Source organism: Oryctolagus cuniculus, chromosome 4 (assembly GCF_964237555.1).
Source record: "Oryctolagus cuniculus chromosome 4, mOryCun1.1, whole genome shotgun sequence".
In the NCBI taxonomy this organism is placed as follows: Eukaryota; Metazoa; Chordata; class Mammalia; order Lagomorpha; family Leporidae; genus Oryctolagus; species Oryctolagus cuniculus.
The window spans coordinates 169501780-169518090 of record NC_091435.1 but is presented as its reverse complement, the minus strand read 5'-3'; the positions used below and the strand labels follow the sequence as shown (position 1 = coordinate 169518090).

The 16311-nt window shown below is 54.9% G+C and overlaps 1 protein-coding gene across 6 annotated transcripts in view; it reads right to left on the bottom strand.

Moving 5' to 3' along the window:
- Positions 1-13399: 13399 nt before the first annotated feature.
- Positions 13400-16311, bottom strand: part of CCR4 (C-C motif chemokine receptor 4) — a 29343-nt gene continuing 26431 nt past the window's right edge. For all 6 annotated transcript variants that reach the window (XM_051818538.2, XM_051818539.2, XM_008266105.4 and 3 more), the window contains one exon: positions 13400-15180. In XM_051818538.2, the coding sequence (XP_051674498.2) occupies positions 14060-15142 (1083 nt within the window). In that variant the 5' untranslated portion in view covers positions 15143-15180 and the 3' untranslated portion in view covers positions 13400-14059. The remainder of the gene's footprint in view (positions 15181-16311) is intronic.

The window sequence follows — 16311 nt, the reverse complement described above, 5'->3', positions numbered from 1 at the left end:
GGTCACGTGGTGTGGTCTCAGGAAGGGACCACTGATGAGCCTCCTTGATATGTGGTAAAATTAAATGGAGGCAGGGGCCGGCACTGTGGCGCAGTGGGTTAAAGCCCTGGCCTGAAGCACCTGGCATCCCATATAGGTGCCAGTTCTGGTCCTGGCTGCTTCACTTCCGATCCAGCTCTCTGCTGTGGCCTGGGAAAGCAGTGGAAGATGGCCCAAGTTCTTGGGCCCCTGCATGGGAGACCTGGAGGAAGCTCTTAGCTCCTGGCTTCGGATCAGCTCAGCTCCAGCCGTTACGGCCATCTGGGGAGTGAACGAGCAGATGGAAGACCTCTCTCTCTCTCTCTCTGTCTCTACCTCTCTCTGTAACTCTTTCAAATAAATAAAATAAATCTTAAAAAAAAAAAAAGAGAGAGAGAGAGAGAGAGAATCCAGGCCGGTGCCGCGGCTCACTTGGCTAGTCCTCTGCCTGCAGCGCCGGCACACTGGGTTCTAGTCCCCGTCAGGGCACTGGATTCTGTCCTGGTTGCCCCTCTTCCAGTCCAGCTCTCTGCTGTGGCCAGGGAGTGCAGTGGAGGATGGCCCAAGTGCTTGAGCCCTGCACCCGCATGGGAGACCCGGAAGAAGCACCTGGCTCCTGGCTTTGGATAGGCACAGCGCGCTGGCCGTAGCGGCCATTTGGGGGGTGAACTAATGGAAGGAAAACCTTTCTCTCTGTCTCTCTTGCTCACTGTCTAACTCTGCCTGTAAAAAAAAAAAAAAAAAAAAAAAAAGAGAGAGAGAGAGAGAGAGAATCCAAATGGCCCATGGCAGCAACAAAGTTTCCACATCACTGCTAGATTCTCATTCAGCACCTACCCTGGGCCCTGTGCTCCGAGCAGGACACCTCTGCCGCCCCTCAGAGGGCACATGTGTCCGGGGACACGGTCTCTCTGCCTCCCAGATGAGTGAATAATAAAGGGGCCAGCATTGTGGCTGGCACTGCGCATCAAGCTACCACTGGCAACTCCGGCATCCCGTCCTGGAGCACTGGTTTCAGACCACCACTCTGCCGCCAGTCCAGCTCCTGTCCAGTGGAAGATGGCCCAAGTCCTTGCAGCCCTGCCACCCGGGGATATCTGGAGTTCCAAGCCCCTCTGGCTTGGCTGTTTGCAGGCATTTGGGGAATGAATCAGCCGATGGAAAATCTGTCTGTACCCTCTCTCTCTGTAGCTCTGCCTTTCAAGTAGATAGATCAACTTTTTTAATCAATACATGACAAAGCAAAACAACTACATAAAGAAAAAAAAATCCCTCCTGTTCGCACTGAGTGTGCCAGGCTCTGGGCCTCCGCCTCTGTTTTCACACTGCCCGAGGGCACAGGCAGCTGTCTCACCCCGAGGCGTCTGGGTGAGCAGGCACGCTCCTGTTTCGGTGACACTCGCTCTTCATACTCTCCCTTCACCCCGCTGTTGGCTTCACCACAGAACCCGGGTGCAGCCCTGCGCTCGCTCAGCCATGCTCATGCCAACAGCAAGCATCAGAAGAGAAGAGAAGGCGCCGTGCGTCATCAAGCCAAGGGCGTTGGAACAGCAGGGCCCGGGGCCAGGAGTCCAGGCCTGCGGGTGGGAGGACGGCGCGCTCGCTCCCGGGAGCTCCGAGCGCCGGGGCCCCTGCGCCCGCGTCGCAGCCCTCCGCGCGGCACTTCGCTCGCACTGCTGTAGCTCTTGGTCTGCTCCTGACCAGGGGGCCGTCCTCCTTCTCTACTCATGCCCGTGCGGTGCATGACTGGCCCTCGATCAGTGCTGCGCTCACAGGCTGAGGTGGGGCCCCGCGTCTCCAGTGTTTCTGCGCTGTGTCTAACACACGGGGCAGCTGAGGTGCCCCTTCTTGTTAGAGCTCTATCAAACCAGTCCCGAGCTTTCCCTGGGGCCCTGGAGGGCCCGCCGTCTGGTGGTTTCCCAGGCAGGCGTCCCACCTCTGCTTCCACCGAGCTGGCTGGCGCGGACGACTCCGCTCCCACACATCCTCTTGCAGGGGCGTGACTCAAATGTGGAGCTGCACACCTGGAGTTTCACACACCCCTCACCCACGCTGCAGAAACCTTGCAGAAGCTTTGAAGAGACGGGGGAGGGGCCGCCCGCGCCGCAGCAGCATCCGTGCAGGGGTGGAGGGCCAGACATGCTGCTTTCAAACGCATCCACGCCATCCTCCACCACGCGTGGCCGTCCTCCGCCTCGTCCCTCTCCTTCATCCACTCCCAACTCTGAATCTCTTTCTTTTTTTAAAGATTTATGTATTTATTTGAAAGAGTTACTGAGAGGCAGAGGCAGAGAGAAAGATCTTCCATCCACTGGTTCACTCCCCACATGGACACAACGGCCGGAGCTGAGCTGATCCAAAGTCGGGAGCCAGGAGCTTCCTCCTGGTCTCCCACGTGGGTGCAGGGGCCCAAGGACTGGGGCCATTTTCCACTGCTCTCCCAGGCACATTAGCAGGGAGCTGGATCGGAAGTGGAGCAGCCGGGATGTGAACCGGCGTCCATATGGGATGCCAGCGCTGCAGGCGGCGGCCTCACCCACTATACCACAGTGCCGGCCCCCGACTCTGAATTTCTCATCATTTGTAGACCAAACGTCTCCCATCTGTGTTGCTGAAACGACACATGCTCACCTTACTTCTCTGCGTCTCTCGTCTTAGGAAAGAGCCCTGAGACACAGCGGCTTCCACAGGCCGAGGGGGAGGGACAGAGGACTCAGAAGAGAACCAAAAAGCCAAGCCACCGAGCAGCCCCAGGAGGTCCTGGCACGGCTACTTCCCGCAGCACACTGGACTCCCTGCTCAGGTTTGGGGGTCTGAGCAAACAGAGCTTTTGAGGTCCCAAGGTCAAGTTGTGGGAGGAAGCAAGATCTTGCGTGCCCCATCGTGGTGCAAGGGCAAAGGCGGCCCCTCGAGAATCCCCCGGAGCCAGGCATGGAGGGGGCGGGGTAGCAGGCTGCTTCCCAGACAGCCCGGCCCCTGTGAGGCCCAGGGGAGCACAGGAGGAAAGCGCCCTTCTCACAGCCCAGGGGGAGCCCGGAGGGACCTGCGCAGGCAGTGGCTGCAAAAGCCCCGGAGAGCAGATCAGCAGCATCATGAGGGGGTGACGCACAGCAGCAAACAGGCAACAAGCAGGACCCTGCCAGGCGCTCCCGAGGACCGGGGAAGCAGGGGAAAGGCCGCCCGGACCGGGATGAGGGCTCCTCCAGTCCCCAGCACAGCAGTGGAGTTCAGCCCTGGGAGGAGGCTCCCAGTGACACCCTGTGTGTCTCCAGCACCTTGGGGTGGGGGCCACCCACCCTGGTGTCAGCGAGGGTTCTCTCATGGTTTCCCGCTACTGCCTCCTCCTGCAGGCGGAACCGCGTACTATGCGGAAGCAGCTTATGCGCCACTATACTGACTCCATCCCAAACGCGAGCTTGTCTGTCGGTTCAGAATTGCTCCCTGGGCTCCGGGACTTCGCACGTTCATTTCGAATGGGAGATTTGCTATGGGTGTGCTTACAAACACCTCCCTCTCCCTCCCCCAACCCTTTGTGCTGCCCCAGTCACTTCCCGGTCGTGTCTAATACTGGCACCCTTGTCACAAGCAGCTGAATGCAGGGCCGAGTGCTTGGCGCAGCACGAAGACTGGGCCTGGGACACCCCAGGCCACCCTGCAGTGCCTGGGTGGCATCCTGACTCTGCTTCTGATTCCAGCCTCCTGCTGACGCGCACCCGGGCCCAAACCGCTGGTGCCTGCCGCCCATGCAGGAGACCGGGATTGAATTCTGGGCTCCTGGCTCCAGCCTGGCCCGGCCCCGGCGGTTGTGGGCGCTTGGTGGATGAACCAGTGGAGGGAAGACCTCTGTCTCTGTCTCTCCACCTTTCAAATAAAAATAAACACATAAAATCTTTACGCCAATTCAATAATAAACATGAGAGTCGATCTCTGGACTCCGACTCTGTTCCCCTGGCCTGTATTTCTACCATTGTGCCATACTACAGAGTCTCGATGACTGCAGTTCTGTAGTAAGTTTTGAAATTGAGAAGAATCCTGCAACTGAAATCCCCCTTTTCAAGATTGTTTTAGCTCTTCTGGGTCCCTCTCGTTCACATATGAATTCTAGAATCAGCTTGTTGATTTATGCAAAAGGCCGACTGGAATTGTGATATGGACTGTGTTGACTCTGTGGATCCACGTGGCGAGTACAGCCATTTTAACAATACTAAATGTTCTAACCAATATTCATGGACTGCCTCTCCATTTGTTTGGCTCTCCTTTATTTCCGTGTTTTCTGACTTCCAGCACAAACCTTGGGTCCTTTCTGCTAAGTTCATCCCCGAGTCCTTAATCTTGCTGTGTTACTTTAGGCGGGATCCTCACTGCTGGCACACCGACGTGCGACTGGGCCTTGCGTGCTGGTGCTGTGTCTTGCAACCTGCTGAGCCCCTCTGTGAGCTCAGCTCATTTTCCGGTGGATTCCTTAGGCTGTGCTGGGTGCAAGATGGTGGCCTCCGCAGAAAGGGTCGGTTTTACTGCTGCCTTCCCAGACTGGACGCCTTTCACTCCTGTTCCCTTTCTGTTGTCTCCCGCAAGACCCTCAGTTCTCGGAGCGCAAGTGGAGGAGCAGCTGTGCCAGTGCTACTCCCGGCCTCAGGGAGAAAGCCTCTCCCGTCACGTGTGTTCTCGCACAAGTCCTTCATGTGCTGAGGTTTCCGTGTCTCTTGCGTAAACACAGAGGTGTGAAATTCTCTGATCACAGGGCAGGTATCTGCCCAGCTGCACCAACGGCAGCTGGACAGTTTTCCAAAATGTTCTGTGTACCCAGCCATCTCTGAGACGTCTCCTGCTGTATGCTCTCTCTCAGTGCAGCGGGCTTTGGGAAACAGCAATGCCTGGAAATGTGAACTCCAAAGTTGTTTGTGTTTTTTTTTTTTTTTAATTTATCTTATTTATCTGAAACACAAGGTGACAGAGAGAGGGACAGACAGGAGAACGTGAGGTCTTCCATCTGCTGGTTCACTCCCCAAATGATCACAGGAACTGGGTTGGGCCAGGCTGGAGCCAGGAGCCAGGAAGTCCGTCCAGTGGCAGAGACTCGGATACTGGGGCCGTCTTCTGCTGCTTTCCCAGGCACATGAGCAAGGAGCTGGGTCAGAAATGGAGCAGCCGGGACTCGAACTGGCGCACCCACGAGAGACGCTGTCAGAGCCACACCAGCCTATAAACTTGCTCTTTGCCCTCTGCACAAACTCAAATGCCTCCTCGGTGGTTCTCACAAGAGGAGCCCCGCTACACCACGCGATGCTCCACCTGAACCACGTTCACCTGATTTGCGTGTGAGCTTTCTGTCGTGACGTCAGTAAAGCCGGGAGGCATCCCTCTAGCCCCGGCGCTGCGGAGAAGTGGCTGTGCCAGCTCGTCTCGGTGCAGACCTCTTTCCTGCCTGCTGCTCTCCACGGACGGTTTCAGCTTATCTCACCTGCGATCAGAAGGCTCCACCGTGCTATCACGTACCCATCTCGTACGGTAAACCCTGCTGCCCGTGCCTGGGACCCGCGTCAGCAGCTTCTTCAGTGCTTTGACAGCAACACGAGCAGGTGTCGGCTCAGGGTGACAGCGGTGCCCGGCTCTCCTGGGAGCCTCATTCTCTAGAATCTCTGTGCGGCTCCTTAGTCCTCTTGCTTTGGCAGATAATGAAAGTCATGCCTGTTTGGTTAAATTTTCACCTTATTTGAAAGGGAGGAGGGAGGCAGGGAGGGAGAGAATCTTCCATCTGCTAGTTCACTCCCCAAATGCCCACAAGAGCGAGGGCTGCGCCAGCCCGAAGCCAGGAGCTCTGAACTCCATCCGGATCTGTGACCTTCCCAGGGTACATATGAGCAGGAATCTGGATCAGAAGTGGAGCCAGGACTCAAGTCAGGCACTCTGATACCAGATGTGGATGTCCCAAGATGGAACTTAGCCTCTGTGCCACGCACCTACCGCTTTCTAGGATTTTTATTTTTTTTTTAAGATTTATCCATTTATTTATTTGAAAGGCAGAGTGATGGAGAAAAGAGATGGAGAGAGAGGGCTCTTCCATCTGCTGGTTCACTCCCCAGATGCCTGAGCAGTCAGGGCTGGAGCCAGGCAGAAGCCAGAAGCCAGGAGCTCCATCCGGGTCTCCCACAGGGTGCAGAGGCCCAAGCACTTGGGCCACCTTCCACTGCTTTCCCAGGTGCACTAGCAGGAGCTGGATTAGAAGAGGAGCAGCCCTACTGGACTTGGCACTCTGATATGGGATGCTGGCAACCCGCATTGTAAGTGGCAGCTTCACTCAATGCACCACAACGCTGGCCCCCTTTGTCTAGGTTTTTTTTTAAAACACAACATACCCTGGACATTTATGCAAGGTAGTAATAGGTATACAGCTAGAAATTATTCTTTTCAATAGCACCATATCCACAGTATGGACATACATTAATTGATTTTATTTATTAAACACTCCAACCCTACAGGAAACCATCAAGAGTAAGGTAACAACACTCATGTGCTACTTATTAGAAACAAATTCATGGGGCCAATGCTATGGAGTAGTGGTTAAGCTACCACCTGCAGTGCCGGCATCCCATATGGGTGCCAGTTTGAGTCCCAGCTGCTCCACTTCCAATCCAGCTCCCTGCTAATACAACTGGGAAAGCAGCAGAGGATGGCCGAAGTGCTTGGGCCCCTGCACCCATGTGGGAGACCCGGATGAAGCTCCTGGCTCCTGGCTCCAGCCTGGCCCAGCCCTGGCTGTTGTGGCCATTTTGGGGAGTGAACCAGCAGATGAAAGACTTCTCTCTGCTTCTGCCTCTCTCTCTCTCTGTAATCATACCTTTCAAATAAATAAAGAATCTTGAATGAATGAATGAAGGAGAGAGAGAAAGAGAGAAAGAGAGAAAGAGAGAAAGAGAGGAAAGGAAGGAAGGAAGGAAGGAAGGAAGGAAGGAAGGAAGGAAGGAAGGAAGGAAGGAAGGAAGGAAGGAAGGAAAGGAAGGAAGGGAGGGAGGGAGGGAGGGAGAAAGAAAGAAAAGAAAGAGGAAAGGGAAAGAGGAGAGGAAAGAGGAGGGGGAGGCGGGAGGGGGAGGGAAAGGCTGGCTCTGTGGCGCAGCGGGTTAAAGTGCTGGCCTGAAGCGCCGGCATAACGTATGGGCACCGGTTCTACTCCCGGCTGTTCCTCTTCCAATCCAGCTCTCTGCTTTGGCCTGGGAAAGCAGTAGAAGATGGCCCAAGTTCTTGGGCCCCTGCACCCATGTGAGAGACCTGGAGGAGGCTCCTGGCTCCTGGCTCCAGATCGGTGCAGCTCTGGCTGTTGCAGCCATCTGGGGAGTGAACCAGCAGATGGAAGACCTGTCTCTCTCTCTGTCTCTACCTCTCTCTGTAACTCTTTCAAATAAATAAAATAAATCTTTAAAAAAAAAATAGAGAAAGAAAGGAGGGAGGAAAGGAAGGAAGGGAGGGAAAAAGAAAGACGTTAAATTGCACATAAATGTTTTCAAAAGTCTGTCATTTGTCTTGGAGTTCTGGTGATTTTTGAAATGCATAGGTTTCTATTCACATGGATGAATTAATCTTTTCCTTTATTGAATTTTGAGTTATGTTAAAGAAAGGCTTTGTCGTCAGAATTATGAAGAAATTCTATGTGTTTTCCTTTAGAATTTTTATGGTTGTAATTTTTAGATTTAAGTATTTTTTTCTGTTTGGAATTATACCACTTACAAGTTCAGCTTACTCCCAGATACCAGTGCGTGTGGCCTGTTCATTACATCCCTCCTTTCATTTTAGATGCCAAATTCAATGTGGGCAACATTCTCATGAGTGTTTTGATCCAGTACGAGATATTCCATTCTGTTCCACTTGGCTTTCTGCACCACTGCCAGGTTTGAAGTAGGTGATTAATTAAATATACATGTTAACTTATACTACACATATCCCCATGCTCTTCTTTTTCAGAGTGGTCCTGGCTATTAACATTAGTATTACCTTGTTTGCTCTTACATAAAGTTTATGAATTTATTTTTATTCATTTGAAAGGCAGAGGGAGAGAGGGAGGGAGGGAGAGATCTCCATTTGATGGTCCCTGCCCAGACGCCTCCAGCCGCCTAGGCTGGACCAGGTGGAAGCCAGGAGCCATCGCTACGTGGGCAGCAGGAACCCGGTGAGCAGCACCCGAGCAGGAGCCGAGCACTGCGCCCGGCACTGCAATACGGGACGTGTGTGTCGTGCCTGTGGGCTACATGCCCACCTCCCAGGAACACGCACTTCCTGAAGCACCCTCCTGTGTGTGTGTGCTTGCAATAAGCACTTTAATTAGGATTTCTATTCTCTTTCATAATATGGGACTGTTTTCCATGATTGTCATGACTGTTATTTGTAAATATAAGTAAGCTTGATGTATTTCCCTCTTATTAGCTCCCTTCATTATCTTATTATTAATATCAGTTTCCAGGTGACTCCTGGGTCTTCCAGTTCCTCAGCACTCTCGCTGCAACTAGAGAGACTTTGCCTTTTCCCTCCCACTTTTAGAAAAAGTTCCTGTATTTGAACAACAGTTACAACAAAACCGCTGGGGTTAGTCCGGAGAGTTCCCAACCCCCATTATCAGCATCGTTCATTGGGGCCGTGCGCTGCTGTGAGTACAGGGCCCACACGCGCGTACATCCCCCCGCATCCATGCTTCATTCAGTGCCCTCGTCTGGGGCCAACGTCCTCTCCCTGTTCCCGAAGTGGTCACGTTCCGTGGTCCTCTCTGTAGGCCCTTCTTGACTGTTAAGTTTCTCAGGCGTCCCTTGTTTGTTGAGGACTTCCCAGTTTCTTTTCTTTCTTTCTTTCTTTTTTTTTTTTTTTTTTTTTTTTTGGACAGGCAGAATGGAGAGAGAGAGAGAGAGAGAGAGAGAGAGAGAGAGAAAGGCACTTCCTTTGACGTTGGTTCACCCTCCAATGGCCGCCGCGGCCGGTGCACTGCGCTGATCCGAAGGCAGGAGCCAGGTGCTTCTCCTGGTCTCCCATGGGGTGCAGGGCCCAAGCACCTGGGCCATCCTCCACTGCACTCCCGGGCCACAGCAGAGGGCTGGCCTGGAAGAGGGGCAACCGGGACAGGATCCGGCGCCCCGACCGGGACTAGAACCCGGTGTGCCGGCGCCACAGGCAGAGGACTAGCCTAGTGAGCCGCGGCGCCGGCCGACTTCCCAGTTTCAAGGGACGCTGGCTAGCAGTCTAGAGAACACGCTTCGCCCACACCCAGCAGCCATAAAAACTGCAGGCTGAATGCACGCTGGGCGCTCGTCTACTGAGGTGCCAGGCGCACCCTCTTCGTTACTTCTCTTCTCTAAACTTGGCCAGCACGCTCAGCGCTTCACAAACGTCCCGTCCTGTCTCAGCGGGAACGCCTCTGGAGGGCCCCGAGCATCGGAGCCGAGGCTGCGAGGATCAGGAGATACCATTCTTACAGTCCTGCAGTGTCCACAGCGCCCGCCTCTGAACTGTTGGCTCTGCTCGGGATGTGGCTGCGCCGGGGTGGACGCTGGCCTCCCAGGCGAGCTGTTTTCACACCCCAGGCGCTCTCTCCGCTCTTCTCCCAGCGAGACGGGTGGGAGACGTGCAGGTCTGCCTCCCCTGACTGGGCGCACTCCTCCCTTCTGTGCAGGTCTGCCTCCCCTGACTGGGCGCACTCCCCCCTTCCGAAGACACCTGCATCTGCCCCTGCAGCGCCTCTCCCCACCCTCCCTGCCCTGCCCAGGAGCAGGCGCTTCGGGCAGAGCTCACAGAGACCTGGGAGCCTGAAGTGCGTGTCTCTCCAAGTCTGACCCGAAATGGAGGCTGTGGGCTTTCAAATGCCTTCTTCTTGACAAATTCCCGGGGGAGGGGAAATGCAGGCCTTTGCGATTACGTTCATATCAAAACTTCAGACGAAGTAATTTGTGACCCCGAATCCACCCACTGTTTCTGGAACGAGTCAGTCGATCTTTGGTAGGAACACCCTGGGGAGTTTGGAGCTAGATTAGTGAACCTGGTGTAGTTAAACAGAAACTTGCCTTGGTAGTGCAGGCGCTCGGTTCAGAGACAAGGAAATTCACTGAGTGAAAAATAATTGAGCACCTGCCCCATGCTGTGTTAGGTGGTGCTAACTGTCGGTGGAGGTGGAGTTGATGAGTAGGACATCGTCTGTGCTGACCCTCACCTCCTTAGAGTAATGAAAGCAATCTCAAATGCTAAAAGGAACCGGAAGTGAATTTTAATGCATGGAAGCACTTGGAGTCCTGTCCTCTTTGAAGGACTGGGACTGCCCAAAGGGTGGAGTTTATCTCTGGTCCATTTGGGCCCAGGAGGGCTACAGCTGGAATGGACGGTCACTGCCCAGCCAGCTGGCCGTGACCGTAGCAGGGAGGGAGTGGTGTGGGGAGGACGCCCTGGGGCTCTCCTCCCCTTACCCCCTCGCGTGGAAGGACGGGGCCTGGAGGGAGGGTAGCTGCGAGCTGCCAGCCCTGCACAGTGTGTGCCCAGATACCCTGTGTGCTGTGCTGTGGACAGTGCACCACGGCACCCACCACTGGCCCCTCCAGCCCCAGCGCTGGACAGCCGCTGACCCGGAGCTCAAAGCTGCTGCCTCTTAGCTCCATAATTCCTCTCTGGTCTCCTCTTCCCCTACTGTGCCCCTCTCCCCACCACCCCACCCCGACCCTTACTCACTTGAATCACAAGTAGCCTGCTCACCACACCTGGAACACACAGCACCCCACCTTCTCCCTCGCTAGCTCATCAGCCACAAAGTCCTTCCTGCCTTCCGCCCACCACATGCACACTTCTCCTTCAGGGTCTCCTTCCTTCGTAAACTCTGAGCCGGGGGTGGGGTGCGGGTGGGGGGCGGTTTCCTTCCTCTGGGAGCCGGGAGGCGTTCTGTTTGTGACCCTGTTATCACACCTGTCTCACCTGCATCACGGCTCAGCCTGGGTTTTCCCTGCGGATTACAAATCCCATGGGAACACAGCCTGCTCCCTCCTCCTTCTATTGTCCCCATAACCTGGCATTTTGCTTGGCACAAAACAGGCATTCAACGGATGGGACTCAGTTGCCTCAAATCGTTTCACATGGGTATGAGAGTTTTAGGGGAAAAATCTCCCTAAAGTCTAAAATCACACCTGGCCTGTGCTGCCCAGGAGCCAGGGCTGTGAAATCACGGACGGGATGGGTCTAGTGTCTGACAAGGCTCTTACCCCACCTTGGTGTGGAAGTCACACGGGCTTACTTTCTGTGGTTCTGAGAGGGTTACACGTAGCTGTCGCCAGAGGCTCCAGATTCCTGTCCTAAGCCCTGGATGACCTGAGATGGTGCAAGCCGGCACCCTGTGGTGGCCCACGCCCTCCAGCGCACACTATGGCATGAAGGCACAGTCCCACCCACGGCCAGCCCGAAAGCTTCTGGCCCACTGTGGCTCAGGGAAGAGAACTGCAGCTCCGAAAGAGCAGGGGCAGATTCAGAACCACCCTCTATCCAGGCCCCAGCAACACAGGTGCCTAACTTGCTTAGTGATCCCTCCCTGCGACTCCCTCCCCCGGGTGAGCCCCTGGCTTCTACAACAACTGGGGAGCACCGGACGCATCAGCAGCTCTGAGTCTAACCCAGGAGACCCACCAGAAACAGATCACGGACGAACGGCTACAAATGAGCTTCTCGTATTTAATTTCTATAAAGGCAGTATCAGCTTTCCTGTCTTGCTTCTATTTTGAGAGCCAGAGAGCTCCAATGTGCTGGTCACTCCCTAAATGATGGCAATGGGCACAGTGGGGCTGCGGCCAGGGCGAGGAACCAGGAATTCAATCCAGGTTGGGGGCAGGGACTCCGTTACTTGAGCCATCGCTGCTGCCCACCAGGCTCTGAGTGGCAGGAAGCTGGAGTCAGGAGCAGTAGCCAGGCTCTGTGATACGACACAGGCATCCTCGTCACTAGGCCAAATGCCTACTGCCCCCGACTTTCCCTTTCAAAACCACTCTTCTGAGAATGCGTTCTTTATCAGTGTGGAGGATGTGCTAGTGCAAACTCGACAGAAGCATTTTCAACTGGCTAACTCGGTCAACGGCTTGCAAGATAGGTTTTCATTTTTGAGAGATTAGAGATCTCCCAGACTGTGCTGAAGTCTCGGCTGGATTCTGATGAGTAAGACTGGGAGGAAGGCCACAGAGAGTGACTGATCTTAGAGGGATGAAGTCACACATGAATAAAATAACTTCTAAGAAATGACCGGCCAAACTTTTGAGTCACCCAGAAGTTAAAAAACTCAGAGCCAATGTATTTTTTTAAAGAGTTACTTATGGGGCTGGTGCTATGGTGTAGCGGGTAAAGGTGCCGCCTCCAGTGCCAGCATCCCATATGGGCACTGGTTCATGTCCTGGCTGCTCCACTTCCTATCCAGCTCTCTGCTATGGCCTGGGATAGCAGTAGAACATGGCTAAGTGCTTGGGCCCCTGCACCCAATTGGGAGACCTGGAAGAAGCTCCTGACTCCTGGCTTCGGATGGGCACAGCTCCGGCTGTTGCAGCCAATTGAGGAGTGAACCAGCGGATGGAAGACCTCTAACTCTTTCAAATAAATAAATAAATCTTTAAAATTAAAAAAAATAGTTATTTATATGAAAGGCAGAGTTAGAGAGAGGCAGAGAAAGGGGCAGGGGGAGGTCTTCCATCTGCTGGTTCACTCCTTAGATGGCTGCAACAGCCAGAGCTGAGATGATCTGAAGGCAGGAGCCAGGAGCTTCTTCAAGGTCTCCCAACGGGGTGCAGGGGCCCAAGCACTTGGGCCATCCTGCACTGCTTTCCCAGGCCATAACAGAGAGCTGGATCAGAAGTGGAGCAGCCAGGAGTCGAACTGATGCCCATATGGGATACTGGCACTGCAGGCGGCCATTTTACCTGCTATGCCACGGTGCTGGCCCCCTAGAGCCAATATTTTTATAAGATATTTTTCACAATTTACTAATTTTTTGATAGGCAGAGTTAGACAGTGAGAGAAAGAGAGAGAGAAAGGTCTTCCTTCCGTTGGTTCACTCCCCAAATGGCCGCTACAGCCAGTGCGCTGCGCCGATCCGAAGCCAGGAGGCAGGTGCTTCCTCCTGGTCTCCCATGCGAGTGCAGAGCCCAAGGACCTGGGCCATGCTCCACTGCACTCTCGGGCCACAGCAGAGAGCTAGACTGGAAGAGGGGCAACCGGGACAGAATCCGGCGCCCCAACCTGGACTAGAACCTGGGGTGCCTGCGCTGCAGGCGGAGGGTTAGCCAAGTGAGCTGCGCCAGCCTTAACAGCTATTTTCATGTCATATCAACAATAAATTTTAGTTGATTATTCTTATCCCTCCTGATGGCACTTAAAAATGAAGAAAGAGATATTGCATACCCTATTAATCTCCTTTATTTTTAATTTTGAAGGCAGTATTTATAAACAAGCAAAAGGCCCCAGATAAATGCATTCTGGGCCTATAAGTAGTATCTGTAAAATCTGAATAATCGCCTGTGATAATTCAATCTAAACGTGTCCACGGCCAACAGGCTCTGGGCTGCCAGGAGCATCTGCATCGTGAGTGTCTTCGCTCTCTGTTTGGCCATCAGGCCCTGCAGATGCCCTCATCTCTTTACACCTGTAAATGCCAAACGTTAGGCTTCCAGGAGCAAACAGTCCTTTACAATAACAGTCAAACAGGTTTGTCACGGCACTAATTGCTTCCACGTGTACCTGGGTTCACGGGCTACACCGTGCCTCAGATTTATTATTAGCATGTCAAGGTTTTCTATGTCGTTCCATAAGAGCTGGGAATTTAGGGCCCCCCCTTTTTGCATAACAGGAAATAGTGCTCGGCTCCTGCAGATCCCTCCAGGGAGCCGTCAGCCCAGGCTGGGGGGGACAGTTCTTTTCCTTGCGCCCTCACTGAACGCACTCTGGGCTCTGGGACGTCCTCCTGCAGACCAGCCTGGTGTGGGGTGACCCCTGGGACAGGCTTCTCCTGACCCTGCTGCAGACCACCTTGGGGAAGCTCTGGCGGAGGGCTGCCCTACAGCGCGTCGTAGAGGTCGTGGTCCATGGTGGACTGCGTGTGCGAGGAGCTCGGGGTGTCGGCGGGGTACAGCTGCAGGACCCCGCAGGGCTGGCAGAGCGCCAGGGGGCCGCGGCAGGTCTTGAAGAGCTGCACGATGTACTTGCGAAACTTCTCCCCCAGGAAGAAGTAGATGACGGGGTTCAGGCAGCAGTGGACGAAGGCCAGCGTCTCTGTGGCCTGGATGGCGTAGTCCAGCTGCCTCTCGAAGGTGCAGTCCTGAAGCAGCTCCAGCTCCACCAGCGTCTCCAGGAAGAGCACCACGTTGTAGGGCGCCCAGAAGCCCAGGAAGAGGACCACCACGGCGAAGACCATCTTCACGGCCTTGCTCCTCTTCTCGCTCTTGCAGCGCTGCAAGGCCCTGACGATCGTGGAGTAGCAGAACAGCATGACGGCCAGCGGCACCACCAGCCCCAGGATGTTGGTCTCCAGGGAGCTCAGCACCTTCCACGTGGTGGAGTTCACCGAGAACCTGGCCCTGCAGTAGGTGTGGTTGCGCTCGGTGTAGCAGGTGCTGAACAGGAGGCCGGGAAGGGAGGCGAAGATGGCCACTGACCAGGTAGCCAAGCTGGTGATGACCCCGTAGGTCAAGGTCCTGGCTCGCAAGGAGAACACGGCGTGCACGATGGCCAGGTACCTGTCGATGCTCATGAGCATGATGAAGAAGATGCCGCTGTAGAAGCCCACCAGGTACATCCAGGAGACGAACTTGCACAGCCCCAGCCCGAACACCCACTGGTCCGCGGCGTAGTAGCCCCAGAACGGGAGGGAGAGCACGAAGAGCAGGTCGGAGACGGCAAGGTTGAGCAGGTACACGTCGGTCATGGACCTGAGCCGCTTGTACTTGAACAGCACCAGGACCACCACGGAGTTCCCCAGCAGGCCAAAGAGGAAGACCAAGGAGTACAGGGGGGGCAGGAAGAGCTTCCCGAAAGCCTTGATGCCCTCTTTGGTGCAAGGCTTGGGCATACTCTCGTACGCATAGTAATTGCTATAAATGCTCTCGTCCACGGTGGTGTCTGTGAGATCCGTGGGGTTCATTATTTTTTTAAGTCTGCAGGCTCCTCAACCAGAAGAAGCTAACGGGGGAAAGCACAAACCAGAAAGAGCAAAGGTAAAGCAGATGGTGTGAGACACACGGCACAGCTGCGTGCGGTTTCGTCCCCACGACCTTCCCCACGCGGAGGGACACATGACACAGCTGCGTGCCATCTCGTCCCCATGGCCTCCCCCACGCAGAGGGACACACAGCACAGCTGCGTGCCACTTCATCCCCACGGCCTTCCCCACGCGGAGGGGCACCTGGCACAGCTGCGTGCCGTCTCGTCCCCATGGCCTCCCCCATGCAGAGGGACACACGGCACAGCTGCGTACCATCTCATCTCCACCGCCTTCCCCACGCGGAGGGGCACTGCAGCCGGCTGAAATGACCCTGGCCTTGGACGGGGTGCAAATGCCAGCCCTGCCGCCTCTGGCACCCTCACGCTCCTGCAGGGAGCTCTCCCCTCTCATTGTGAGGCTCGTAACACCGCCTGCTTTTCTTGTTTGTTTATTCTGTGGGGCCAGTGCTGTAGCTCAGCAGGTTAAGCTGCCAGCTGCAACACCAGCATCCAGTATCCAGAAGCACTGGTTCAAGTCCTGACTGCTACACTTCTGATCCAGCTCCCCACCAGTGTGCCTGGGAGAGCTGCAGATGAGCCCCTGCCACTCACTTGGGAGACCCGGATGGGTTCCTGGCTCCTGGCTTCAGCCTTGCCCAGCCCTGTTCATTGCAACCATTTAAGGAAGTGAACCAGTGGATGGAAAATCCCTTTCTCTGTCTCTGTCTCTTGCTCTCTCAGATATGCCTATCAAGTAAATGAAAACAAATCCTTAAAAAAAGACTCACTTTTTTATTTTATTTTTTTGACAGGCAGAGTTAAACAGTGAAAGAGAGAGAGACAGAGAGAAAGGTCTTCCTTCTGTTGGTTCACTCCCCAAATGGCCGCTACGGCCAGTGCGCTGCGCTGATCCGATGGCAGGAGCCAGGTGCTTCCTCCTGGTCTCCCATGGGGTGCAGGGCCCAAGCACTTGGGCCATCCTCCACTGCACTCCCGGGCCACAGCAGAGGGCTGGCCTGGAAGAGGAGCAACCGGGACAGAATCCGACGCCCCGACCAGGACTAGAACCCGGTGTGCCGGCGCTGCAGGCGAGGACTGGCCCAGTGAGCC